At 48.8% G+C, this 27,808-nt stretch overlaps 1 protein-coding gene across 1 annotated transcript in view; it reads right to left on the bottom strand.

The window, feature by feature from the left end:
- Nucleotides 1-27,808, bottom strand: part of SLC5A2 (solute carrier family 5 member 2) — a 143,362-nt gene that overhangs the window by 43,103 nt on the left and 72,451 nt on the right. The window contains exons 6-9 of the mRNA XM_073649068.1: nt 25,632-25,737; nt 11,414-11,494; nt 11,090-11,298; nt 10,831-10,966 (exon numbers count right to left, since the gene is read on the bottom strand). Of these exons, the coding sequence (XP_073505169.1) occupies nt 10,831-10,966; nt 11,090-11,298; nt 11,414-11,494; nt 25,632-25,737 (532 nt within the window). The remainder of the gene's footprint in view (nt 1-10,830; nt 10,967-11,089; nt 11,299-11,413; nt 11,495-25,631; nt 25,738-27,808) is intronic.

Here is a 27,808-nt window from a genome sequence, read left to right on the forward strand (position 1 = left end):
CACTAGGGGGAGCGTCCTGTATACAGAGATACATGATAAGATCCTGTCTGCAGCCACCACTAGGAGGAGCTCCCTGTATTCAGAGATACATGATAAGATCCTGTCTGCAGCCACCACTAGGGGGAGCTCCCTGTATAGAGATATATGAAAAGGTTCTGTCTGCAGCCACCACTAGGAGGAGCTCCCTGTATTCAGACATACATGATAAGATCCTGTCTGCAGCCATCACTAGGGGGAGCTCCCTGTATACAGTGATACATATTAAGATCCTGTCTGCAGCCACCACTAGGGGGAGCTCCCTATATACAGAGATACTGTAGTATCGGCGTCTCTGCCTCCTGACAGGCAGAGATGCCATCCCTCTTACCACCGCGCTCCCCGCCCGGGGTCCTCCGGCTCTCCTGCTGCTGCGGCTGCCGGCGCGCGCAGCTTCCCGGGCACTGTGCTTAGGGCGCGCGCGCACTCCCTCCCTCTTAAAGAGGCCACGCGCGTTGTCCTAAGGAGTCCCCGGCCAATAGCCGGAGGACCTCCCGTATATAGGGCACCTCCTCCAAAATGGAGGTGGCTGTGCAAAGTTGTAGCATTGTGTACTTACCTCTGCTTCAGCCCTCAGGTCCCGCAGCCTGCCTGACTACCAGTCCTGCCCGCCAGACTGACTACCAGTCCTGCCCGCCAGCCTGACTACCAGTCCTGCCCGACAGTCTGTCTACTGTTCAGTACGCCAGTCTGTCTATGGGCTCAGCCCGCCTGCTTACCTGGAAGCATCTGCCATGCCTGCCAACCCGCTTGCTTACCTGGAAGCTCCTGCCTGTTACCTGCTGTGCCTACCAGCCAGCCTACCTGGAAGCTCCTGCTTGTTCCCTGCCGTGTCTGCCAGTCCGTCTACCCGGATCAACTGCCAGCCTGCCTGCCGTGCTCATCTGCTGTACCGGTCGGTCCCTGCCTTCTGACCCGTGGGAGTCACCTGCTCACATACAAGGTCTGGCCCAGAGTAGCACCTGGTCCCTCTGCTCGGTCCTTCCCTGGTCACGGAGTCGATTGAGCCGCCGTACGACCTTGGTCAGTCCGAGTTGATACCTAGTTACGCCCCTCTGGTCACTCCTTGCATCGCAGCACAGAGGTTCCACCACCCGGATCCGTAACAGATACATATTAAGATCCTTTCTGCAGCCACCACTAGGGGGAGCTCCCTGTATACAGAGATACATGATAAAATCGTGTCTGCAGCTACCACTAGGGGGAGCTCCCTGTATACAGAGACATGAAAAGGTTCTGTCTGCAGCCACCACTAGGTGGAGCTCCCTGTATACAGAGATACATGAAAAGGTTCTGTCTGCAGCCACCACTAGGGGGAGCTCCCTGTATACAGAGATACATGATAAGATTCTGTCTGCAGCCACCACCAGGAGGAGCTCCCTGTATACAGAGATACATGATAAGATCCTGCCTGCAGCCACCAATAGGGGGAGCTCCCTGTATACAGAGATACATGATAAGATCCTGTCTGCAGCCACCACTAGTGGGAGCTCCCTGTATACAGAGATACATGATAAGATACTGCCTGCAGCCACCACTAGGTGGAGCTCCCTGTATACAGCGATACATATTAAGATCCTGTCTGCAGCCACCACTAGGGGGAGCTCCCTGTATACAGAGATAGATGATAAGATCCTCTCTGCAGCCACCACTAGGAGGAGCTCCCTGTATTCAGAGATACATGATAAGATCCTGTCTGCAGCCACCACTAGGAGGAGCTCCCTGTATTCAGAGATACATAATAAGATACTCCTGCAGCCACCACTAGGGGGAGCTCCCTGTATACAGAGATACATATTAAGATCCTATCTGCAGCCACCACTAGGGGAAGCTCCCTGTATACAGATACATGAAAAGGTTCTGTCTGCAGCCACCACTAGGAGGAGCTCCCTGTATACAGAGATACATGATACGATTCTGTCTGCAGCCACCACTAGGGGGAGCTCGCTGTATACAGAGATACATGATACGATTCTGTCTGCAGCCACCACTAGGGGGAGCTCCCTGTATACAGAGATACATGATAAGATTCTATCTGCAGCCACCACTAGGGGGAGCTCCCTGTATACAGAGATACATGATAAGATCCTGTCTGCAGCCACCACTAGGGGGAGCTCCCTGTATACGAAGATACATGATAAGAATCTGTCTGCAGCCACCACTAGGGGGAGTTCCCTGTATACAGAGATACATGATAAGATCCTGTCTGCAGCCACCACTAGGAGGAGCTCCCTGTATACAGAGATACATGATAAGATTCTGTCTGCAGCCACCACTAGGGGGAGCTCCCTGTATACTGATATACATGATAAGATCCTGTCAGCAGCCACCACTACTACTACTACTACTCTCATCATCGTCCACCTGGTCTCGCTGATAGCAGCGAGAGCAGGCATAAACTGATGAGAGTATTCATCAGCCGGCACCTGTGCAATAAATAAATAAAATGTAAAGAATGGCGTGGGGTTCCCTCTATTCTTGCTAACCAGCGCTATATCTTGGCTGGTTATCAAAAATAGAGGGGTCCGAACACAGTTTTTTAAAATTATTGAAATAAATAATTAAAAAAAACAGTGTGGTGTCCCCCTCTTTTTTGACAACCAGCCAAGCTAAAGCAGGCAGCTGGGGCTGGTATTCTCAGTCTGGGAAGGGGCCATGGATATTGACCCTCCCCAGCCTAAATATGGCAGTCCGCAGCCACCCCAGAAAATGTGCATCAATTAGATGTGCTAGATCTGGCACTTTGCCCGGCTCTTCCCACTTGCAGGTGGGGTAATATTTGTTGGTTTGATGTCAGCTTTGTAATGTCAGCTGACATCAAGCTCCGGAGTCAGTAATGGAGAAAGGTCTATCAGACATCAAGCTCCGGAGTCAGTAATGGAGATAGGTCTATCAGACATCAAGCCCTGGGGTCAGTAATGGAGAGGAGTCTATCAGACATCAAGCCCTGGGGTCAGTAATGGAGAGGAGTCTATCAGACATCAAGCCCTGGGGTCAGTAATGGAGAGGGGTCTATCAGACATCAAGCCCTGGGGTCAGTAATGGAGAGAGGTCTATCAGACATCAAGCCCTGGGGTTAGTAATGGGGATGGGTCTATCAGACATCAAGCCCTGGGGTCAGTAATGGAGAGGAGTCTATCAGACATCAAGCCCTGGGGTTAGTAATGGAGAGGAGTCTATCAGACATCAAGCCCTGGGGTCAGTAATGGAGAGAGGTCTATCAGACATCAAGCCCTGGGGTTAGTAATGGGGATGGGTCTATCAGACATCAAGCCCCGGGGTCAGTAATGGAGAGGGGTCTATCAGACATCAAGCCCTGGGGTTAGTAATGGAGAGGAGTCTATCAGACATCAAGCCCTGGGGTTAGTAATGGAGGGGAGTCTATCAGACATCAAGCCCCGGGGTCAGTAATGGAGAAGGGTCTATCAGACATCAAGCCCTGGGGTCAGTAATGGAGAGGGGTCTATCAGACATCAAGCCCTGGGGTTAGTAATGGAGAGGAGTCTATCAGACATCAAGCTCTGGGGTCAGTAATGGAGAGGAGTCTATCAGACATCAAGCCCTGGGGTCAGTAATGGAGAGGGGTCTATCAGACATCAAGCCCTGGGGTCAGTAATGGAGAGAAGTCTATCAGACATCAAGCCCTGGGGTTAGTAGTGGAGATGGGTCTATCAGACATCAAGCCCTGGGGTCAGTAATGGAGAGGAGTCTATCAGACATCAAGCCCTGGGTTTAGTAGTGGAGAGGAGTCTATCAGACATCAAGCCCTGGGGTCAGTAATGGAGAGAGGTCTATCAGACATCAAGCCCTGGGGTTAGTAATGGAGATGGGTCTATCAGACATCAAGCCCCGGGGTCAGTAATGGAGAGGGGTCTATCAGACATCAAGCCCTGGGGTTAGTAATGGAGAGGAGTCTATCAGACATCAAGCCCTGTGGTCAGTAATGGAGAGGGGTCTATCAGACATCAAGCCCTGGGGTTAGTAATGGAGAGGGGTGTATCAGACATCAAGCCCTGGGGTCTGTAATGGAGAGAGGTCTATCAGACATCAAGCCCTGGGGTCAGTAATGGAGAGGAGTCTATCAGACATCAAGCCCTGGGGTTAGTAATGGAGAGGCGTCTATCAGTCATCAAGCCCCGGGGCTAGTAATGGAGAGGAGTCTATCAGACATCAAGCCCCGGGGTCAGTAATGGAGAGGAGTCTATCAGACATCAAGCCCTGGGGTTAGCAATTTAGAGGGGTCTATCAGACATCAAGCCCTGGGGTTAGTAATGGAGAGGGGTCTATCAGACATCAAGCCCTGGGGTTAGTAATGGAGAGGAGTCTATCAGTCATCAAGCCCCGGGGCTAGTAATGGAGAGGAGTCTATCAGACATCAAGCCCCGGGGTCAGTAATGGAGAGGAGTCTATCAGACATCAAGCCCTGGGGTTAGTAATGGAGAGGAGTCTATCAGACATCAAGCCCCGGGGTCAGTAATGGAGAGGGGTCTATCAGACATCAAGCCCTGGGGTTAGCAATATAGAGGGGTCTATCAGACATCAAGCCCCGGGATCAGTAATGGAGAGGAGTCTATCAGACATCAAGCCCTGGGGTCAGTAATGGAGAGGAGTCTATCAGACATCAAGCCCTGGGGTCAGTAATGGAGAGGGGTTTATCAGACATCAAGCCCTGGGGTTAGTAATGGAGAGAGGTCTATCAGACATCAAGCCCTGGGGTTAGTAATGGAGAGGCGTCTATCAGACATCAAGCCCTGGGGTCAGTAATGGAGAGGGGTCTATCAGACATCAAGCCCTGGGGTCAGTAATGGAGAGGGGTCTATCAGACATTAAGCCCCGGGGTTAGTAATGGAGAGAGGTCTATCAGACATCAAGTCCTGGGGTCAGTAATGGAGAGGAGTCTATCAGACATCAAGCCCTGGGGTTAGTAATGGAGATGGGTCTATCAGACATCAAGCCCTGGGGACAGTAATGGAGAGGGGTCTATCAGACATCAAGCCCTGGGGTTAGTAATGGAGAGGAGTCTATCAGACATCAAGCCCTGGGGTCAGTAATGGAGAGGAGTCTATCAGACATCAAGCCCTGGGGTTAGTAATGGAGAGGAGTCTATCAGACATCAAGCCCCGGGGTCAGTAATGGAGGGGGGTCTATCAGACATCAAGCCCTGGGGTCAGTAATGGAGATGGGTCTATCAGACATCAAGCCCTGGGGTTAGTAATGGAGAGGAGTCTATCAGACATCAAGCCCTGGGGTTAGTAATGGAGAGGGGTCTATCAGACATCAAGCCCCGGGGTCAGTAATGGAGAGGGGTCTATCAGACATCAAGCCCTGGGGTCAGTAATGAAGAGGGGTCTATCAGACATCAAGCCCTGGGGTCAGTAATGGAGAGGGGTCTATCAGACATCAAGCCCCGGGGTCAGTAATGGAGAGGAGTCTATCAGACATCAAGCCCTGGGGTTAGTAATGGAGGGGAGTCTATCAGACATCAAGCCCTGGGGTTAGTAATGGAGAGGGGTCTATCAGACATCAAGCCCCGGGGTCAGTAATGGAGAGGAGTCTATCAGACATCAAGCCCTGGGGTTAGTAATGGAGAGGGGTCTATCAGACATCAAGCCCCGGGGTCAGTAATGGAGAGGAGTCTATCAGACATCAAGCCCTGGTATTAGTAATGGAGAGGGGTCTATCAGACATCAAGCCCTGGGGTTAGTAATGGAGAGGGGTCTATCAGACATCAAGCCCCGGGGTTAGTAATGGAGAGGAGTCTATCAGACATCAAGCCCTGGGGTTAGTAATGGAGATGGGTCTATCAGACATCAAGCCCTGGGGACAGTAATGGAGAGGGGTCTATCAGACATCAAGCCCTGGGGTTAGTAATGGAGAGTAGTCTATCAGACATCAAGCCCTGGGGTCAGTAATGGAGAGGAGTCTATCAGACATCAAGCCCTGGGGTTAGTAATGGAGAGGAGTCTATCAGACATCAAGCCCCGGGGTCAGTAATGGAGGGGGGTCTATCAGACATCAAGCCCTGGGGTCAGTAATGGAGATGGGTCTATCAGACATCAAGCCCTGGGGTTAGTAATGGAGAGGAGTCTATCAGACATCAAGCCCTGGGGTTAGTAATGGAGAGGGGTCTATCAGACATCAAGCCCCGGGGTCAGTAATGGAGAGGGGTCTATCAGACATCAAGCCCTGGGGTCAGTAATGAAGAGGGGTCTATCAGACATCAAGCCCTGGGGTCAGTAATGGAGAGGGGTCTATCAGACATCAAGCCCCGGGGTCAGTAATGGAGAGGAGTCTATCAGACATCAAGCCCTGGGGTTAGTAATGGAGAGGGGTCTATCAGACATCAAGCCCCGGGGTCAGTAATGGAGAGGAGTCTATCAGACATCAAGCCCTGGGGTTAGTAATGGAGAGGGGTCTATCAGACATCAAGCCCCGGGGTCAGTAATGGAGAGGAGTCTATCAGACATCAAGCCCTGGTATTAGTAATGGAGAGGGGTCTATCAGACATCAAGCCATGGGGTTAGTAATGGAGAGGGGTCTATCAGACATCAAGCCCCGGGGTTAGTAATGGAGAGGAGTCTATCAGACATCAAGCCCTGGGGTAAGTAATGGAGAGGGGTCTATCAGACATCAAGCCCTGGGGTCAGTAATGGAGAGGGGTCTATCAGACATCAAGCCCTGGGGTTAGTAATGGAGAGGGGTCTATCAGACATCAAGCCCTGGGGTTAGTAATGGAGAGGGGTCTATCAGACATCAAGCCCTGGGGTTAGTAATGGAGAGGGGTCTATCAGAGATCAAGCCCTGGGGTTAGTAATGGAGAGGAGTCTATCAGACATCAAGCCCTGGGGTTAGTAATGGAGAGGAGTCTATCAGACATCAAGCCCTGGGGTTAGTAATGGAGAGGGGTGTATCAGACATCAAGCCCTGGGGTTAGTAATGGAGAGACGTCTATCAGACATCAAGCCCCGGGGTCAGTAATGGAGAGGGGTCTATCAGACATCAAGCCCTGGGGTTAGTAATGGAGAGGGGTCTATCAGACATCAAGCCCTGGGGTTAGTAATGGAGAGACGTCTATCAGACATCAAGCCCCGGGGTCAGTATTGGAGAGGGGTCTATCAGACATCAAGCCCTGGGGTTAGTAATGGAGAGAGGTCTATCAGACATCAAGCCCTGGGGTTAGTAATGGAGAGGAGTCTATCAGACATCAAGCTCTGAGGTCAGTAATGGAGAGGAGTCTATCAGACATCAAGCCCTGAGGTCAGTAATGGAGAGGGGCGAGGAGGATCTATCAGACATCAAGCCCCGGGTTAGTAATGGAGAGGGGTCTATCAGACATCAAGCCCCGGGGTCAGTAATGGAGAGGGGTCTATCAGACATCAAGCCCTGGGGTCATTAATGGAGAGGGGTCTATCAGACATCAAGCCCTGGGGTTAGTAATGGAAAGGAGTCTATCACACATCAAGCCCTGAGGTCAGTAATGGAGAGGAGTCTATCAGACATCAAGCCCTGGGGTTAGTAATGGAGAGGAGTCTATCAGACATCAAGCCCTGGGGTTAGTAATGGAGGGGAGTCTATCAGACATCAAGCCCCGGGGTCAGTAATGGAGAAGGGTCTATCAGATATCAAGCCCTGGGGTCAGTAATGGAGAGGGGTCTATCAGACATCAAGCCCTGGGGTTAGTAATGGAGAGGGGTCTATCAGACATCAAGCTGTGGGGTTAGTAATGGAGAGGGGTCTATCAGACATCAAGCCCTGGGGTCAGTAATGGAGAGGAGTCTATCAGACATCAAGCCCTGGGGTCAGTAATGGAGAGGAGTCTATCAGACATCAAGCCCTGGGGTCAGTAATGGAGAGAGGTCTATCAGACATCAAGCCCTGGGGTTAGTAATGGGGATGGGTCTATCAGACATCAAGCCCCGGGGTCAGTAATGGAGAGGGGTCTATCAGACATCAAGCCCTGGGGTTAGTAATGGAGGGGAGTCTATCAGACATCAAGCCCCGGGGTCAGTAATGGAGAGGGGTCTATCAGACATCAAGCCCTGGGGTCAGTAATGGAGAGGGGTCTATCAGACATCAAGCCCTGGGGTTAGTAATGGAGAGGGGTCTATCAGACATCAAGCTCTGGGGTTAGTAATGGAGAGGGGTCTATCAGACATCAAGCCCTGGGGTCAGTAATGGAGAGGAGTCTATCAGACATCAAGCTCTGGGGTCAGTAATGGAGAGGAGTCTATCAGACATCAAGCCCTGGGGTCAGTAATGGAGAGGGGTCTATCAGACATCAAGCCCTGGGGTCAGTAATGGAGAGAAGTCTATCAGACATCAAGCCCTGGGGTTAGTAATGGGGATGGGTCTATCAGACATCAAGCCCTGGGGTCAGTAATGGAGAGGAGTCTATCAGACATCAAGCCCTGGGGTTAGTAGTGGAGAGGAGTCTATCAGACATCAAGCCCTGGGGTCAGTAATGGAGAGAGGTCTATCAGACATCAAGCCCTGGGGTTAGTAATGGGGATGGGTCTATCAGACATCAAGCCCCGGGGTCAGTAATGGAGAGGGGTCTATCAGACATCAAGCCCTGGGGTTAGTAATGGAGAGGAGTCTATCAGACATCAAGCCCTGTGGTCAGTAATGGAGAGGGGTCTATCAGACATCAAGCCCTGGGGTTAGTAATGGAGAGGGGTGTATCAGACATCAAGCCCTGGGGTCTGTAATGGAGAGGGGTCTATCAGACATCAAGCCCTGGGGTCAGTAATGGAGAGGAGTCTATCAGACATCAAGCCCTGGGGTTAGTAATGGAGAGGGGTCTATCAGACATCAAGCCCTGGGGTCAGTAATGGAGAGGGGTCTATCAGACATTAAGCCCCGGGGTTAGTAATGGAGAGAGGTCTATCAGACATCAAGTCCTGGGGTCAGTAATGGAGAGGAGTCTATCAGACATCAAGCCCTGGGGTCAGTAATGGAGAGGGGTCTATCAGACATCAAGCCCTGGGGACAGTAATGGAGGGGGGTCTATCAGACATCAAGCCCTGGGGTCAGTAATGGAGGGGGGTCTATCAGACATCAAGCCCTGGGGTTAGTAATGGAGAGGAGTCTATCAGACATCAAGCCCTGGGGTTAGTAATGGAGATGGGTCTATCAGACATCAAGCCCTGGGGACAGTAATGGAGAGGGGTCTATCAGACATCAAGCCCTGGGGTTAGTAATGGAGAGGAGTCTATCAGACATCAAGCCCTGGGGTCAGTAATGGAGAGGAGTCTATCAGACATCAAGCCCTGGGGTTAGTAATGGAGAGGAGTCTATCAGACATCAAGCCCCGGGGTCAGTAATGGAGGGGGGTCTATCAGACATCAAGCTCTGGGGTCAGTAATGGAGATGGGTCTATCAGACATCAAGCCCTGGGGTTAGTAATGGAGAGGAGTCTATCAGACATCAAGCCCTGGGGTTAGTAATGGAGAGGGGTCTATCAGACATCAAGCCCCGGGGTCAGTAATGGAGAGGGGTCTATCAGACATCAAGCCCTGGGGTCAGTAATGAAGAGGGGTCTATCAGACATCAAGCCCTGGGGTCAGTAATGGATAGGGGTCTATCAGACATCAAGCCCCGGGGTCAGTAATGGAGAGGAGTCTATCAGACATCAAGCCCTGGGGTTAGTAATGGAGAGGGGTCTATCAGACATCAAGCCCCGGTGTCAGTAATGGAGAGGAGTCTATCAGACATCAAGCCCTGGGGTTAGTAATGGAGGGGAGTCTATCAGACATCAAGCCCTGGGGTTAGTAATGGAGAGGGGTCTATCAGACATCAAGCCCCGGGGTCAGTAATGGAGAGGAGTCTATCAGACATCAAGCCCTGGGGTTAGTAATGGAGAGGGGTCTATCAGACATCAAGCCCCGGGGTCAGTAATGGAGAGGAGTCTATCAGACATCAAGCCCTGGGGTAAGTAATGGAGAGGGGTCTATCAGACATCAAGCCCTGGGGTTAGTAATGGAGAGGGGTTTATCAGACATCAAGCCCCGGGGTTAGTAATGGAGAGGAGTCTATCAGACATCAAGCCCTGGGCTTAGTAATGGAGAGGGGTCTATCAGACATCAAGCCCTGGGGTCAGTAATGGAGAGGGGTCTATCAGACATCAAGCCCTGGGGTTAGTAATGGAGAGGGGTCTATCAGACATCAAGCCCTGGGGTTAGTAATGGAGAGGGGTCTATCAGACATCAAGCCCCGGGGTTAGTAATGGAGAGGGGTCTATCAGACATCAAGCCCTGGGGTCAGTAATGGAGAGGGGTCTATCAGACATCAAGCCCAGGGGTCAGTAATGGAGAGGGGTCTATCAGACATCAAGCCCCGGGGTCAGTAATGGAAAGGGGCCTGTTTTTGATCATCAGCCAAGATAAAGCTGTCAATTGGGGGCTGCAGCCCGTAGCTGTCAGCTTTACCTGCACTTGTTATCAATAATAGACGAGACCGCACTTTTTTTTTTTTAAACAGTGTGCCGGACAATCACAGCCATGACGATACTTGACATGACTGTGATTAAGCCGAAAGTGTCCACACAGGAAAGGTTGTCGATTGGCTGTGCAATGCCAAACCCGAACAGTAACACGGAGTTCCTGGAGAAGTCTGTGATTGGGGTCCGTGCACGGACACTAAGTGTTCGGTACAGACCCCGAACTTTACCGATCGAGTTCGCCCATCCTTACTAATTGTAAAATGAAGCGTAATGGTAAAATCTGCAGGCATTACAGGGGTGTCACCCACGTCACCATATTTTGACATGTTCCCCATGTAATGTACCCCTCTTACCTGGATATAAGACCCGGCTAATCATCCCTGGCATTACCATGAGGAACATGGGAAGGATCTTCAGATATCCGCATAAAACACAACCCAACTTAACATCCATCAGAGACCGGGCGGCCAGGCAACGCTGAACAATCACCTGAAACAAGAGGGAGGCTCGGCTGCTGTCGGTTCAAATACAGAACAGGCTAGAACGTCACCCAAAATATAAGCCCAGGATGCAGAACGGTCTAAGCTGCAAGGAGGAATGAGGGGCACTCACCTGGTCACTGCACCAGTACCATGTGGACACAATGGTCAGTCCCAGGATCAGTGCCGGCCACGGCAGGTCCCCAGAGTAGGCGTCACGTAGCAGGTGGAGAGCATCAGGCCGTGGAGAAGCACACTCAGCAGACACATTACCCAGATTACTAGGAGTGGCGTTCATGTATTTCTCCATTAGAGCATAATAACCCCCAACCTCCACAAAAGCTGCAAAGACAATGAAACAAAGAAAGAAAACTATAAGCAGATACATGGTGCCAGAGAGGGACTGCGAGCAGAAATGAATGAAGTACTCACTCGTCTGAGACAGGGCCAGACTTACCGAATCCAGAAAGAACACAAGCTCCACCAATGATAACAAATGTCTGAACCGTGTCTGTGTACATGAGCGCAGCCAGACCACCTAAAGTGAAGAGGAAAGAACCCCAAAAAGATGAGTGGGACTCATACATTACATATGATATAATGGAGGAGGATAGACTAGATCACCTACAGAGATCCATTATATCATGGAGAAGAAGATAATAGACCACGTACAGAGATCCACTATGCCATGGAGAAGGGGCTACACCATCTACAGAGATCCATTGTATCATGGAGGAAAGACTACATCATCTACAGAGATCCATTGTATCATGGAGGAAAGACTACACCATCTACAGAGATCCATTGTATCATGGAGGAAAGACTACACCATCTACAGAGATCCATTATATAAAGGAGAAAAGACTACATCATCTACAGAGATCCATTATATCATGGAGAAGAAGATAAAAGACCACTTACAGAGATCCACTATGCGATGGAGAAGGGACTATACCATCTACAGAGATCCATTGTATCATGGAGGAAAGACTACACCATCTTCAGAGATCCATTGTATCATGGAGGAAAGACTAGACCATCTATAGAGATGCATTATATAAAGGATGAGAGACAACACCATCTACAGAGATCCATTGTATCATGGAGGAAAGACTAGACCATCTACAGAGATCCATTGTATCATGGAGGAAAGACTAGACCATCTATAGAGATGCATTATATAAAGGATGAGAGACAACACCATCTACAGAGATCCATTGTATCATGGACGAAAGACTACACCATCTACAGAGATCCATTATATAAAGGAGAAAAGACTACATAATCTACAGAGATCCATTGTATCATGGAGGAAAGACTAGACCATCTACAGAGATCCATTGTATCATGGAGGAAAGACTACACCATCTACAGAGATCCATTGTATCATGGAGGAAAGACTAGACCATCTACAGAGATCCATTGTATCATAGAGGAAAGACTACACCATCTACAGAGATCCATTGTATCATGGAGGAAAGACTACACCATCTACAGAGATCCATTGTATCATGGAGGAAAGACTAGACCATCTACAGAGATCCATTGTATCATGGAGGAAAGACTACACCATCTACAGAGATCCATTGTATCATGGAGGAAAGACTGCACCATCTACAGAGATCCATTGTATCATGGAGGAAAGACTACACCATCTACAGAGATCCATTGTATCATGGAGGAAAGACTAGACCATCTACAGAGATCCATTGTATCATGGAGGAAAGACTACACCATCTACAGAGATCCATTGTATCATGGAGGAAAGACTACACCATCTACAGAGATCCATTGTATCATGGAGAAGAAGATAATAGACCACTTACAGAGATCCACTATGCCATGGAGAAGGGACTACACCATCTACAGAGATCCATTATATAAAGGAGAAAAGACTAGACCATCTACAGAGATCCATTGTATCATGGAGAAAGACTAGACCATCTACAGAGATCCATTGTATCATGGAGGAAAGACTACACCATCTACAGAGATCCATTGTATCATGGAGAAGAAGATAATAGACCACTTACAGAGATCCACTATGCCATGGAGAAGGGACTACACCATCTACAGAGATCCATTATATAAAGGAGAAAAGACTAGACCATCTACAGAGATCCATTGTATCATGGAGAAAGACTACACCATCTACAGAGATCCATTGTATCATGGAGGAAAGACTACACCATCTACAGAGATCCATTGTATCATGGAGAAGAAGATAATAGACCACTTACAGAGATCCACTATGCCATGGAGAAGGGACTACACCATCTACAGAGATCCATTATATAAAGGAGAAAAGACTAGACCATCTACAGAGATCCATTGTATCATGGAGAAAGACTAGACCATCTACAGAGATCCATTGTATCATGCAGGAAAGACTACACCATCTACAGAGATCCATTATATAAAGGAGAAAAGACTACATCATCTACAGAGATCCATTGTATCATGGAGAAAAGACTACACCATCTACAGAGATCCATTGTATCATGGAGAAAAAGATAATAGACCACTTACAGAGATCCACTATGCCATGGAGATGGGACTACACCATCTATAGAGATGTATTATATAAAGGAGAAAAGACTACATCATCTACAGAGATCCATTATATCATGGAGAAGAAGATAATAGACCACTTACAGAGATCCACTATGCCATGGAGATGGGACTACACCATCTACAGAGATCCATTGTATCATGGAGGAAAGACTAGACCATCTATAGAGATGTATTATATAAAGGATGAGAGACTAGACCACTTACAGAAATCCATTGTATCATAAAGGAGAAGATAATAGTGTTAGAACTCTCCTGTTTGTTTTTTCCATCTTGTGTTTTGCGGTCACGTGACCATCTGCCTTTATATTCCAGCTCCGCCCTTTTGGCTGTGCTGGACTTCAGTGTTGTTTGACTGTTTCTCTAGCCAAGTGCTTCGGTGCCTTTCTCTGTCAGTTCACTTGGTCCTTCTGGGACCTCTAGTACCTTTTTGTCAGTTTTATCTTTTTGTGTTCTGCAACAACTTTCTCTGTTCAGGAGGTGTCCCATTTTTTGTTCCAGTCCTTAGTTCTTTTAGGGACCCCTCCCCTTATGCTATAGGTCTTTGTTCAGACTAGCCGAGGACTAAGGCGGGTCTGTTCACAAGGAACAGGCAGCCCGCTACATTGTAGGGATTCAGCTTAGTTCTTACTGTAGGGACAGCTTTCCCCTATCTTTCCTTAGTACTTGTTGCAGATCATAGCAGTAAGTCCAGCCCAAAACATTTTTTTAATACGGGGATTAGTATGGCTTCGTCCAGGATTTGGCTCAACGCTTGCAGGAGTTGACTCTGGAGGTGGCCCAGCTACAGCAACACGTGAGTGGCTGTTCTGGAGCACATTTTGTGGAACCCAAGGTAGGACTGCCGGATGTTTTTTATGGTAAACAGCAATATTTATTTTCCTTTAAAAATGCTTGTTTGTTATATTTTCGTTTGAGACCAAGGTCCTCTGGGAATGAATCACAGCGCATTGGTTTTATTATGTCACTTTTGCGCAATGAACCACAAGGGTGGGCCTTTTCTCTTCAACCTAATGATCCATGCTTGAGGTCGGTAGAAGAGTTTTTTTCTGCTATGGGGCTATTATATGACGATCCTGATCGAATCTCATCTGCTGAGGCAGAATTCAGGCGTTTGAATCAGGGGTCAGGTGATGTTGAAAATTATTGCACACACTTTAGAAGATGGGCTTCAGAAGTCAAATGGAATTATCCTGCTCTGAAATGTGTATTTCTTGCTGGTCTGAGTGAAAGGGTTAAGGATTTGCTAATTGCATTCCCCGCACCTAGGAGGAGGCTGAGATCTAGGCAGAATGAAGTAAAGACTCCTGTAATGCCAGGTCCTAGTCGTCATTAAATCTGCTCAGACTGCGGAGAACTGATGGAGGTTGGGGCGAAGTCGCTCCGCTCTCAGGAAAGAGACCGAAGGTTTACCGAGGGATTGTGTCTTTATTGTAGTAAAGCTGACCATTTGATTAAGTATTGTGAGCTTCATTAAAGTAAAGAAAAAAAAAAGGTCAGTTACGCCTGTATAGCTTGTTTATGCTCTGCAGGAGTGTTTCTTTCTGGGAGTACTACTCTGCAGGGAGATTTGATTGAATTTCAGGTATTTGTGGATTGTGGTTCAACACTTAATGTGATTGATAAAGGGTTTTTGGAAAACCTTAAATTGAAATCCAAACCTTTGTCATCACCTATTTCTGTGGTTGCAATTGATAACACTCCCTTGAAATGTATTACTCACAAGGTTGCTGCATTTCCTCTCACTATCAATGGAGTTCACCAAGAAATTTTGTACTTGGTTGTTTTGGATAATTTACCCTCTCCAGTCGTTTTAGGTTTGCCTTGGTTAAGACTGCACAATCCTTTGCTGTACTGGTCTACTAATGATTAAGTCTTGGAGTACGAAGTGCTATGATAAATGTTGTAATGGTTGCATTGCGGCTGTGGGAAAAGGGGAATTACCTGTACCTATTCAAGATTTTTGGAGGGTTTTTTCGGAGGAGGAGTCACAAGTTTTACCTCCTCATAGGGATTATGATTGCACCATTGAGTTTGTTCCTGGAGCTACTGTTCCCAAGAGTCGCTTGTTTAATCTGACAATCCCTGAGAGAAAGGCCTTGGAGGAATACATACAGACTAGCCTGGCTGCTGGTCACATTAGACCTTCTAAGTCGCCTGTGGCAGTCGGATTCTTCTTTGTTAAAAAAAAGGACGGCGGTTTACGTCCATGTCTGGATTTTCGTGAAATTAATAAGATTACCGTACGCAATTCCTACCCATTACCGATAATTCCTGACTTGTTTAACCAGTTAGTGGGGGCCAAGTGGTTCTCTAAGATTGATCTCCGGGGGGCATACAATTTGTTACGAGTGAAGGAGGGTGATGAATGGAAAACTGCTTTTAACACTCCGGTAGGTCACTTTGAGAATCTGGTGATACCTTTTGGTCTTACCAATGCACCTGCATTTTTTCAGAACCTTATTAATGACATCCTGAGACCTCTGATTGGTAAGAATGTGGTGGTGTATTTGGATGACATTTTGATTTATTCACCAGATCTGGAGTCCCATTGGCAGAGTGTACGTGAAGTTTTGCAGTTATTGAGTGATAACTTTGCTAAGCTGGAGAAATGTGAGTTCGCTGTACAGAGAATTAGTTTTTTGGGCTACATTATCTCCAGCGAGGGCTTTGAGATGGACCCGGTGAAGGTTCAGGCTGTGCAGGAATGGCCTAGGCCTATTGTTTCGAAATCTATACAGAGATTTTTGGGTTTTGCCAATTATTACAGGAAATTCATTAAGAATTTTTCTGTAATTGTTAAACCTCTAACCAATCTCACCAGGAAAGGTGCGAATACGGTCCAGTGGACTACTGAGGCCATTGAAGCGTTTGAGTATCTCAAAGAGAGGTTCAGTTCTGCCCCTAACCTTATGCAGCCTGATGAGACCAAGCCTTTTTTGGTCGAGGTCGATGCTTCATCGGTGGGGGTCGGAGCAGTTTTGTCTCAGGAGAACAAGGGTGGAGTACATCCTTGTGCCTTCTTTTCGAAAAAAAATTTGGAAACAGAATTGAATTATGATGTTGGGAATCGGGAGTTGCTGGCTATTAAACTCGCGTTTGAACATTGGCGTCATTTCTTGGAAGGCGCTAGATTTCCTATTCAGGTGTTCACAGATCATAAGAATTTGATCTATCTAGATGCTGCCAAGCGCTTGAATGCCCGTCAAGCTAGGTGGGCACTTTTTTTTTCTCGGTTTCATTTTTCTGTTACCTATATCCCTGGTACTAAGAATGTTAAAGCCGATGCTTTATCTCGCAGCTTCTCTCCTACGGTCGGTGCCGAGGAGGAGGAGAGCATTTTACAGAAAGGAGTTGTGGTGGCGGCATTGGACTCCGTTTTGGAGAATGGGATTCTGAAAGCCCAAGAGGATGCACCATCTAACACTCCCCATGGGAGGTTGTTCGTGCCTAGAGCCTTTAGGAGAGATTTGTTTGTGGAGTGTCATGAGTCTCGGTTGGCAGGTCATCCAGGAGTTTCGGAGACTAAGAGACTTATCAGTCGCAGTTTTTGGTGGCCTGGATGGCAGAAGGAAGTCATCAAGTGGGTGCGTCAATGTACTGTGTGTGCTAGGTCAAAGGCTTCACATGCTCCGGCTGCGGGGTTGCTTTGCCTTCTGGAGGTTCCTATTGCGCCTTGGACGCATCTCACTATGGATTTTATTACTGACCTTCCTGCCTCTGAGGGTTTTACGGTCATCTGGGTGGTCGTGGACCGTTTTAGTAAGATGTGTCATTTGGTTCCATTCGTTAAGTTGCCCTGCGCCAAGAAACTCGCTAAGTCGTTTGTTAAGGAGATTGTCAAGCTTCATGGCGTTCCCACGGACATGCTTTCTGATAGAGGACCTCAGTTTGTGGCTCGTTTTTGGCGTGCTTTTTGTGACAGGTTGGGAGTCCATTTGTCATTTTTGTCTGGTTATCATCCTGAGTCTAATGGACAGACTGAAAGAAAGAATCAGGTTGTTGAACAGTTTTTGCGTTGTTTTGTGGCTGACAATCAAGAGGGGTGGTCTGAGTTTCTGCCTCTCACAGAATTTGCTCTTAACAACCATACATCCTCCTCTGCTGGGTGTTCTCCTTTTTTTTGTTGTACTAGGAGACATCCGTCTTTTGGTTCGTTCTCCAAATTGGGGTCGGCGGTGCCGGAGGAGGAGAATTTTTATGGTGATTTGGAGAGAGTTTGGACTGATGTACGTTGTAACCTTCAAGAGGCTAACAAGAAGTCCAAGAAGTATTTTGACAGGAAACGTAAGGAGGTTTTGTTTACGGTTGGTGACATGGTTTGGTTGTCCTCGAAGAACCTGCGGTTGAGGATTCCCTCTAAAAAACTGGGTCTTAAGTTTGTGGGTCCATTTAAAGTGCTTCAGGTTGTTAACCCGTCTGCGGTTAGGTTGGAGGTTCCCTCCTCCTGGAAGATTAATCCGGTGTTTCATGTTTCCTTGTTGAATAAAGGCTGACGTATCTGATAGGGACGCCACTGTCACAGTTCCTCCGGTGGTGGAAGACAGCGAATATGAAATTTCTCATATCTTGAATTCTAGATGGCATAGAGGGATATTACAGTATCTCGTCGCTCAGGAGCTCCGAGGACAGGAATTGCCCCCGTGAGACTTGTGCTAACGTGCTGGAAAGCATGGAGCACTTCCTGCTTCATTGTCCCTTTAATACAGAGGTGTACAACAGGGTGGGGGCTTCCATTGGTTGGCCGCGGCTGGCTACTCTGTCCTACGCCGGGTGGGCCTATGGAGCGTTCGGAGACCTTGGGAGAAGGGACCGAGACACTTTAGTCATGGTCAGCGCAGTGGTCAGGTATTTCACGTGGAATGCACGAGTTTTAGTCTCGACGCAGAGTAAAATCCTCCATGTAGATGAAGTCTGTAGGAACATCCTAGGTGACCTGGTGAAGGTACGTTCTCTGGAGTATGAAAGACTGGGTGCCCGGAGGGCGGCCCGTCTCTGGAGGGGCTTTTCCTTCAGGGTGCCTTAGTCCGGTAGTACTCCTATATCCTGGTGGTGGGCTGATGTCTTTCCACCCTAGATTTTTGTTTTGTATTTCTGTCTCCTAAATAGAAGGTTTGCCGGCATCGAACTTGAGCCTTGGATGGTGAGTGTGTAGGTTGTGTTCTGTATATATTGTATATAATGTATAATAGGGGGTTTTAGTTAGGTTGGGTGGGGGATTTGGGGGGGTTCTTCATCAGCGGTGATAAGAGGACTGATCTGGCCTGGTCCAGGCCCCGCCTGGGGAAAAACTTTGGGGCCTGATCCTAGCTCGGAGTAATCCTGAACTTTGTGGCCAGAGCTGGATCAGGGGTGGCGGGATAGTTAGTGTAGGTCTGTGTTTTATGTATATATTAAAAATTACAAAAAAATATAAAATATAAAAAAAATATATAAAAAATAAAAAAAAAAAAAAAAAAATTTGTCCATGTCACTATTGTATATCTTGTTATTTTTGGTTTTCTGTGGTGTGAATGAGGTGCGGTAAGGGGGTGACTAAGGTCCGGCAGTGGGACCAGTAGGTTAGTGTTAGTGTCCGGTTGTATATACGTTATATTAGGTTTAGTGCTTTATTGTATATAATCTTTTATATAGGACGGTGTTTTATGTGTATATAGGACGGTGTGAGCGTTGTGTGGGATTGTATATAGTAGTATGAATGAAGCTGGGCCGGGGGTCTTATAGGTTTTATAGTATTTATTTCTTCTCTATGTATATATTCCTGGGGGGATTTTGTTCTTTCTCTGTAGGTCGGATCTTCTATTTCTGTGATTTGTGTCGGGTTTTTGTCGTCTTGTTCTGCAGTTTTTGTTCTTATGTTTTGTGTCCTGTAATGTTTTCTTCTATAAATAAAAAAGACCTACAGTATCTCGTCGCTTGGAAAGGTTTCGGTCCCGAGGATAACTCCTGGGTAAGGGCGGATGATGTCTCTGCTCCTAGGCTTGTTAGAGCTTTCCACAAGAGGTTTCCGGATAGGCCTGAAGGATCCGGAGGATCCTCTTAAAAGAGGGGGTACTGTTAGAACCCTCCTGTTTGTTTTTTCCATCTTGTGTTTTGCGGTCACGTGACCACCTGCCTTTATATTCCAGCTCCGCCCTTTTGGCTGTGCTGGACTTCAGTGTTTGACTGTTTCTCTAGCCAGGTGCTTCGGTGCCTATCTCTGTCAGTTCGCTTGGTCCTTCTGGGACCTCTAGCACCTTTTGTCAGTTTTATATTTTTGTGTTCTGCAACAACTTTCTCTGTTAGGAGGTGTCCCATTTTTTGTTTCAGTCCTTAGTTCTTTTAGGGACCCTTCCCTTTATTCTATAGGTCTTCGTTCAGACTAGCCGAGGACTAAGGCGGGTCTGTTCGCAAGGAACAGGCAGCCCGCTACATCGTAGGGACCTGTGGAGGTCATACTGGTTTGGAGGTGCAGTAGGGGGTCATCGTATTGCATTGTGAGGCTGTGTGGGGTCAACATTGTGTGTTTTGGAGATATGGAGGTCATACTGTGCCGGAGGTGCAGTAGGGGCCATTATATTGTGTTGGGAGGCTATTGGGGGGGGGCAACATTCTGTGTTTGGGGGGCTGTGCGAGTCATCATTCTATGTTTGGAGACTTTGAGAGATAATACTGTAGGGGTTATCATTCTTTGGGGGCTGTGGTGGATCATACTGTGTTGGAGGGTGCTGTGGGGGCCATCATTATGTCTTCTGTATGGACCATTATATTGTGCATAGGTGGCTATGGGGACCATCATAATGTGTTGAGGCTATGGAGGACCACACTGTGATGATTATCATTCTGTATTTAGGGAGTAGTAGACGACCATACTGCACGGGTGACATCATTCTCTGTGTAAGATCATTCTTTTTGGGGGTTGTGAGGGTCATCATACATTATTGGGGGGCTTTAGGGGAATCATACTGTGAATGGGGGCCCTTGGGGCAAGTAAACATAAGTGCTCACCCCTGCATTGTATCATGGAGGAGCAGCAACAAGATCATCTACAAAGAACTAATATATTGAATAGGAAGAGGGACGAAATCACTTGCAGAAATCCACTGCATTATGGAGGTGGAGGAGTAAAACCTCTGACAGATTTCCTGACGCTTGATGAAGAGAGATCATGTGTTGTGAAGTTAGTAGATCACGAGTGGTGGGATGCTGATATTACTGCAGGTCTGAATTATGGCATGGAGCAGCTGAGTATTGTTCACGTGATTTCATATCTATTTTCCTCTAGGTGGCACTATTTTACACTCCGGTGTGTTACCCTATATTTGCCTTGTATAATTACCAGGTTCCCGTCGTTGGATCATGAATGATCTCAGGTAACATTTGTTTTCTCCATGATGCTTTATATGATGTGAAGTTCCTGATCTATTACTTCTCGTAGGCGAGATCATTGGTGCAGCTCAACGCACCCCTAGAAATACCTCAATAACGGACAACTACACTCTTCATACAGTGAGCTATCGATCAAAGCCTCAGGTCATTGCAGTCCAATTATTTTTACACTTCTCAACATTGAAATTACAACACCCAAAAGGAAAGTTGGTGAATTCTGGAAATCACAGAATGAATATTACAGATACGAAAATGATGAAAAAATATCAACATTTCCAAAACCTCTAGTTCATCTAGTCCGAAGTCTGAGCCTCGTGCACAAATCCCAGCAATCCAGCCTCAGCTGCTGTCACTGAGGTCATTAATGGTCGTCTGAGGAAGGGTCTGCCGCTGAATGTACAAATCATCAAGATCCACTGCCGGCAGCTCCTGTGTGATCATCGACCAATGACGTCCCCGATGTGCTCGATAGAGAAAAATCCGGAGACGCTGCTGGCAGCTCCTGTGTAATCACCGACCAATGACGTCCCCGATGTGCTGGATGGAGACAAATCCGGAGACACTGCTGGCAGCTCCTGTGTGATCACCAACCAATGACGTCCCCGATGTGCTGGATGGAGACAAATCCGGAGACGCTGCCGGCAGCTCCTGTGTGATCATCGACCAATGATGTCCCCGATGTGCTCAATGGAGACAAGTCCAGAGACACTGCCGGCAGCTTCTGTGTAATCACCGACCAATGATGTCCCCGATGTGCTTCATGGAGACAAATCCAGAGACACTGCCGGCAGCTTCTGTGTAATCACTGACCAATGACGTCCCTGATGTGCTGGATGGAGACAAGTCCAGAGACGCTGCCAGCAGCTCCTGTGTAATCACCGACCAATGACGTCCCTGATGTGCTGGATGGAGACAAGTCCAGAGACACTGCTGGCAGCTCCTGTGTAATCACTGACCAATGACGTCCCTGATGTGCTGGATGGAGACAAGTCCAGAGAAGCTGCCTGCAGCTCCTGTGTAATCACCGACCAATGACGTCCCTGATGTGCTGGATGGAGACAAGTCCAGAGACACTGCCAGCAGCTTCTGTGTAATCACCGACCAATGATGTCCCCGATGTGCTTCATGGAGACAAATCCAGAGACACTGCCGGCAGCTCCTGTGTGATCACCGACCAATGACGTCCCAGATGTGCTCAATGGAGACAAGTCCAGAGACACTGCTGGCAGCTCCTGTGTAATCACCGACCAATGACGTCCCCGATGTGCTGGATGGAGACAAGTCCAGAGACACTGCCGGCAGCTCCTGTGTGATCACCGACCAATGACGTCCCTGATGTGCTCAATGGAGACAAGTCCAGAGACACTGCTGGCAGCTCCTGTGTAATCACCGACCAATGACATCCCCGATGTGCTGGATGGAGACAAGTCCAGAGACACTGCCGGCAGCTCCTGTGTAATCACCGACCAATGACGTCCCCGATGTGCTGGATGGAGACAAATCCAGAGACACTGCCAGCAGCTCCTGTGTGATCACCGACCAATGACGTCCCCGATGTGCTGGATGGAGACAAATCCAGAGACGCTGCCGGCAGCTCCTGTGCGATCACCGATCAATGACGTCCCCGATGTGCTGGATGGAGACAAATCCGGAGACGCTGCCGGCAGCTCCTGTGTGATCATCGACCAATGACGTCCCCGATGTGCTGGATGGAGACAAATCCGGAGACGCTGCCGGCAGCTCCTGTGTGATCATCGACTAGTGACGTCAAGATGTGCTGGATGGAGACAAGACCAGAGACGATGCTGACAGCTCCTGTGTGATCACCGACCAATGACGTCCCCGATGTGCTGGATGGAGACAAATCCAGAGACACTGCCGGCAGCTCCTGTGTGATCACCGACCAATGACGTCCCTGATGTGCTTCATGGAGACAAGTCCAGAGACACTGCTGGCAGCTCCTGTGTGATCACCGACTAATGACGTCCCCAATGTGCTAAATGGAGACAAGTCCAGAGATGCTGCCGGCAGCTCCTGTGTAATCACCGACCAATGATGTCCCCAATGTGCTCGATGGAGACAAGTCCAGAGATGCTGCCAGCAGCTCCTGTGTGATCACCGACCAATGACGTCCCCGATGTGCTAAATGGAGACAAGTCCAGAGATGCTGCCGGCAGCTCCTGTGCGATCACCGACCAATGACGTCCCCGATGTGCTCAATGGAGACAAATCCGGAGACGCTGCCGACAGCTCCTGTGTGATCATCGACCAATGACGTCCCCGATGTGCTGGATGGAGACAAATCCAGAGACACTGCCGGCAGCTCCTGTGTAATCACCGACCAATGACGTCCCTGATGTGCTGGATGGAGACAAATCCAGAGACACTGCCGGCAGCTCCTGTGTAATCACCGACCAATGACGTCCCCGATGTGCTCAATGGAGACAAATCCGGAGACGCTGCCGGCAGCTCCTGTGTGATCATCGACCAATGACGTCCCCGATGTGCTGGATGGAGACAAATCCAGAGACACTGCCGGCAGCTCCTGTGTAATCACCGACCAATGACGTCCCTGATGTACTGGATGGAGACAAATCCAGAGACACTGCTGGCAGCTCCTGTGTGATCATCGACCAATGACGTCCCCGATGTGCTGGATGGAGACAAATCCGGAGACGCTGCCGGCAGCTCCTGTGTGATCATCGACCAATGACGTCCCCGATGTGCTGGATGGAGACAAATCCAGAGACTCTGCCGGCAGCTCCTGTGTGATCATCGACTAGTGACGTCAAGATGTGCTGGATGGAGACAAGACCAGAGACGATGCTGACAGCTCCTGTGTGATCACCGACCAATGACGTCCCCGATGTGCTGGATGGAGACAAGTCCAGAGATGCTGCTGGCAGCTCCTGTGTAATCACCGACCAATGACGTCCCCGATGTGCTGGATGGAGACAAGTCCAGAGATGCTGCCAGCAGCTCCTGTGTAATCACCGACCAATGACGTCCCCGATGTGCTGGATGGAGACAAGTCCAGAGATGCTGCCAGCAGCTCCTGTATAATCACCGACCAATGACGTCCCCGATATGCTGGATGGAGACAAGTCCAGAGATGCTGCCGGCAGCTCCTGTGTAATCACCGACCAATGACGTCCCCGATGTGCTCAATGGAGACAAGTCCGGAGACGCTGCCGGCAGCTCCTGTGTAATCACCGAACAATGGCTTCCCGGATGTGCTTGATGGAGACAAGTCTGGATATGCTGCTGGCAGCTACTGTGTAATCACCGACCAATGACGTCCCCAATGTGTTCGATGCAGACAAGTCCGGAGAGGCTGCCGGCAGCTCCTGTGTAATCACCGCCCAATAACATCCCCTATGTGCTCGATGGAGACAAGTCCAGAGACACTGCTGGCCATGCATACTGCTCACAGTAGCAAAGTAAAATGCAGTCTTACCAAACTGCGGGGAAATATCAGGTAGCCATTTTTCCCGGTCACAACCAGAAGAAGGCACTAGCATAGCGGTCTGTGGTATCTGACCGGGGGCGTCATTTTTCCACCCCCCTGGGAGTGGGCCGTATCCATCTATTGATGGTCGTTCAGGTCCTGTATTCATATACTGATGTTGAATCTGGTATTGTACTCATGCACTTATGGGGGATCAGGTGATGTATTCATGTACTGATGGTGGTTCTGGTAATGTATTTCTTTACTGATGTTGGTTCTAATGCTGTATTTCTGTAATGTTATTGGTTTACGGGCTGTATCCATGTATTGATAGTAATTCTGGTGCAGTATGATGGCTCTGGTGATGTATTTCTGTAGTGATGGTGGCTCTGGTGATGTTCTCCTGTACTGTTGGTGGTTTTGATGCTGTATTTCTGTAGTGTTTGTGATTATGGTGAATTATTCCTGTACTGATGATGGTTATGATGCTGTACATCTGTACTGTTAGTGGTTCTGGAGATATATTTTTGAACTGTTGCTGGTTCAGATTATGTTTTTGCTGTTCACATGTTCAGTTTTTTGAGTGTTTTTTTCCCCACTTTAGTGCTTGAAAACCACCTGGTGTGAGAAAAGGAAAATTCTTGTAACTTTTGATGGAATTCACTGTAAACCCGGCGAACTCTCCAATCAGAAGTCTGCGAAATACATTTTAGGTCAAGAAAAGGAAAACTCTACCATAAACTCCCAAAAGAAAGTGTGTTTCCTGAAGTGGCTTACAATAGAAAACACGTTGGTTTTGATCGCCTCATAAAACGCTGTGTGCACATAGGCCAAGACACAGCATCTTCTGCAGACAGATTACACCCCAAATCCGGCCAAAAATGTACCGCAAAAGCTCCCAAGAACAGGAATATCGAGCACAGCACTGTCAGAAAGCCGATGTGCCCATGTGCAGCGTAACATCATTTCTTTCCACCACTTCAGTGCCACCACTCTCTACGAGACCACCGAGACGCTGGCAAAGTCGCCCCAGGAAAATAACCGCCGGCGTCTTTATGAAGCGGCTTCTCCCGGGGAAAACTGAGCGGCTGCGCTGACATCTACAAGCCACCATAGACACGCCGCCATGGACCCTCATTACCTCATTATAATCCCGAAGAGACCTCACATTCCCCCCTGCTCACTGACCGTATGAGAGAGATGGGGGCATGTAATCGTCACCATCCATAGCAGGGTGGTCCGACAATAAGGAGTGACGTGAGAATTCGTCTTCAGGGGGATAATTTACCAGTCACCGTGTAGATTGTGGTTATGACCAGCAGCGCGATCACCGACAGGTAAATGTTCCAGCCCAGCGCTACCTGTATGAAGACGGCTCCAGAGAACATGTCCACCTGAGGAGAGAACAGGGGAGTCGTGAGTGCTGCAAACAACAGACCGCACGCCAGTCTGCCCAAAAATCTGCTGCAACTGCGCGAAAACAAAAAACCGCACTACAAACCACCAAACCCCTTCTCATCGGCAAAACAATGACACGAGCGTCACTTCTGTGGACACAGAAAGCGGATTGCAAAGTGTCCTGCCGACATCTGAGACCAGCAGATTCCTGCCATCGTCAGGGCCTGTGCCCACTGCGGCTCCGAGTCACGCCGGCCTCTATCAGGGAACACCTCCGCCAAATCTCGAAGTCTCTGCAGTTAATTCTGTCCAACCCCGGCACACTGAGTATACAGTATATACAGTACACATATATTGATTTTGTTTTTTAAGCGCGCTGGTGTTAAACATAGATACTGATATACGGATAGCTGTCAGTGCCGCCCATAGCACAGACTATGTGGCTACTAGTTATGGGGCCTGTAAGCCGCAGGCCCAGCACCACATGGCACCTAACACCCTCCCCTTGTCATCACTTCAGCGGCATCTGCATCCTCAGGAGGTGGATACCATTGAATAGAAGAAGCTGAAAGGTCGGTGACGCAGCATTCAGCCAGTGCCTGTGAGGTCTGAGGCTCCACACTGCAGGTGCAGTAATGCCACCACATCGCGCCTGCAGTGCGGAGCCTCAGACCTCACATTGCACAGACGAAGCAGTGCGCTAGAGGACGGGGAGGGGAGAGTAGCAGGGATGTACTGATTGCAGAGGGTGTGACCGTGACCGGACCCATGATGGAGAGAGGTCGGCCGAACCCAATGCCTACTACAGCTGCATGTGCGTCCGAAGACACACATTCAGCCCAAATGTATTGCAATGCAGAGACCTACCGGATCCCCGCACCGCAATACACACCGCCAGCCAAATCGAGGCGTCCCAGGCATTAACGTCTGATATCGGCGTGTCGGGCATTAACGTCTGATGTCGGCATGCCGGGCATTAACGTCTGATGTCAGCGTGCCGGGCATTAACGTGTGATGTCGGCCTGCCAGGCATTAACGTCTGATGTCGGCCTGCCAGGCATTAACGTCCGATGTCAGCGTGCCGGGCATTAACGTCTGATGTCGGCCTGCCAGGCATTAACGTCCGATGTCGGCGTGCCAGGCATTAACGTCCGATGTCAGCGTGCCGGGCATTAACGTCCGATGTCGGCGTGCCGGGCATTAACGTCCGATGTCGGCGTGCCGGGCATTAACGTCCGATGTCGGCGTGCCGGGCATTAACGTCCGATGTCGGCGTGCCGGGCATTAACGTCCGATGTTGGCATGCGGGCATTAACGTCTGATGTCGGCCTGCCGGGCATTAACGTCTGATGTCGGCCTGCCGGGCATTAACGTCTGATGTCGGCCTGCCGGGCATTAACGTCCGATGTCGGCATGCCAGGCATTGCCGTCGTATGGCAGTGATGTCATGCGTCACCATAGTAGGCATGCGGTTTTCAACTGCCGACCTCTGCATCGGCTCCAGAAGAGGATGCTGCACATTGTGGCAGCGGAGGAAGGTGAGAAGAATGTTTCTTTTTATGCAGAGGCACAAAAGCGGGACATAAATACCAGGATGGGGCCCAGGATGGGGGACATAAATACTAGAAAGGAGCCTAATATGGGGGACATTTATAGCTGGATGGGGGAGATATATACCAGGATGGGGGACATACAGTACAGACCAAAAGTTTGGACACACCTTCTCATTTAAAGATTTTTCTGTATTTTCATGACTTTGAAAATTGTACATTCACACTGAAGGCATCAAAACTATGAATTACCACATGTGGAATTATATACTTACCAAAAAAGTGTGAAACAACTGAAAATATGTCTTATATTCTAGGTTCTTCAAAGTAGCCACCTTTTGCTTTGATGACTGCTTTGCACACTCTTGGCATTCTCTTGATGAGCTTAGGGGCCCAGGATGGGGGACATATATACCAGGATGGGGGACATATATACCAGGATGGGGGACATATATAACAGTAAGGGGCTCAGGTTGGACTAACATATATATCTCGAAGGGGCCCAGGATGGGGGACA

This window comes from Phyllobates terribilis, unplaced genomic scaffold (genome assembly GCF_046119375.1).
Source record: "Phyllobates terribilis strain yellow unplaced genomic scaffold, ASM4611937v1 Scaffold_9__5_contigs__length_417890890, whole genome shotgun sequence".
Taxonomy (NCBI): domain Eukaryota; kingdom Metazoa; phylum Chordata; class Amphibia; order Anura; family Dendrobatidae; genus Phyllobates; species Phyllobates terribilis.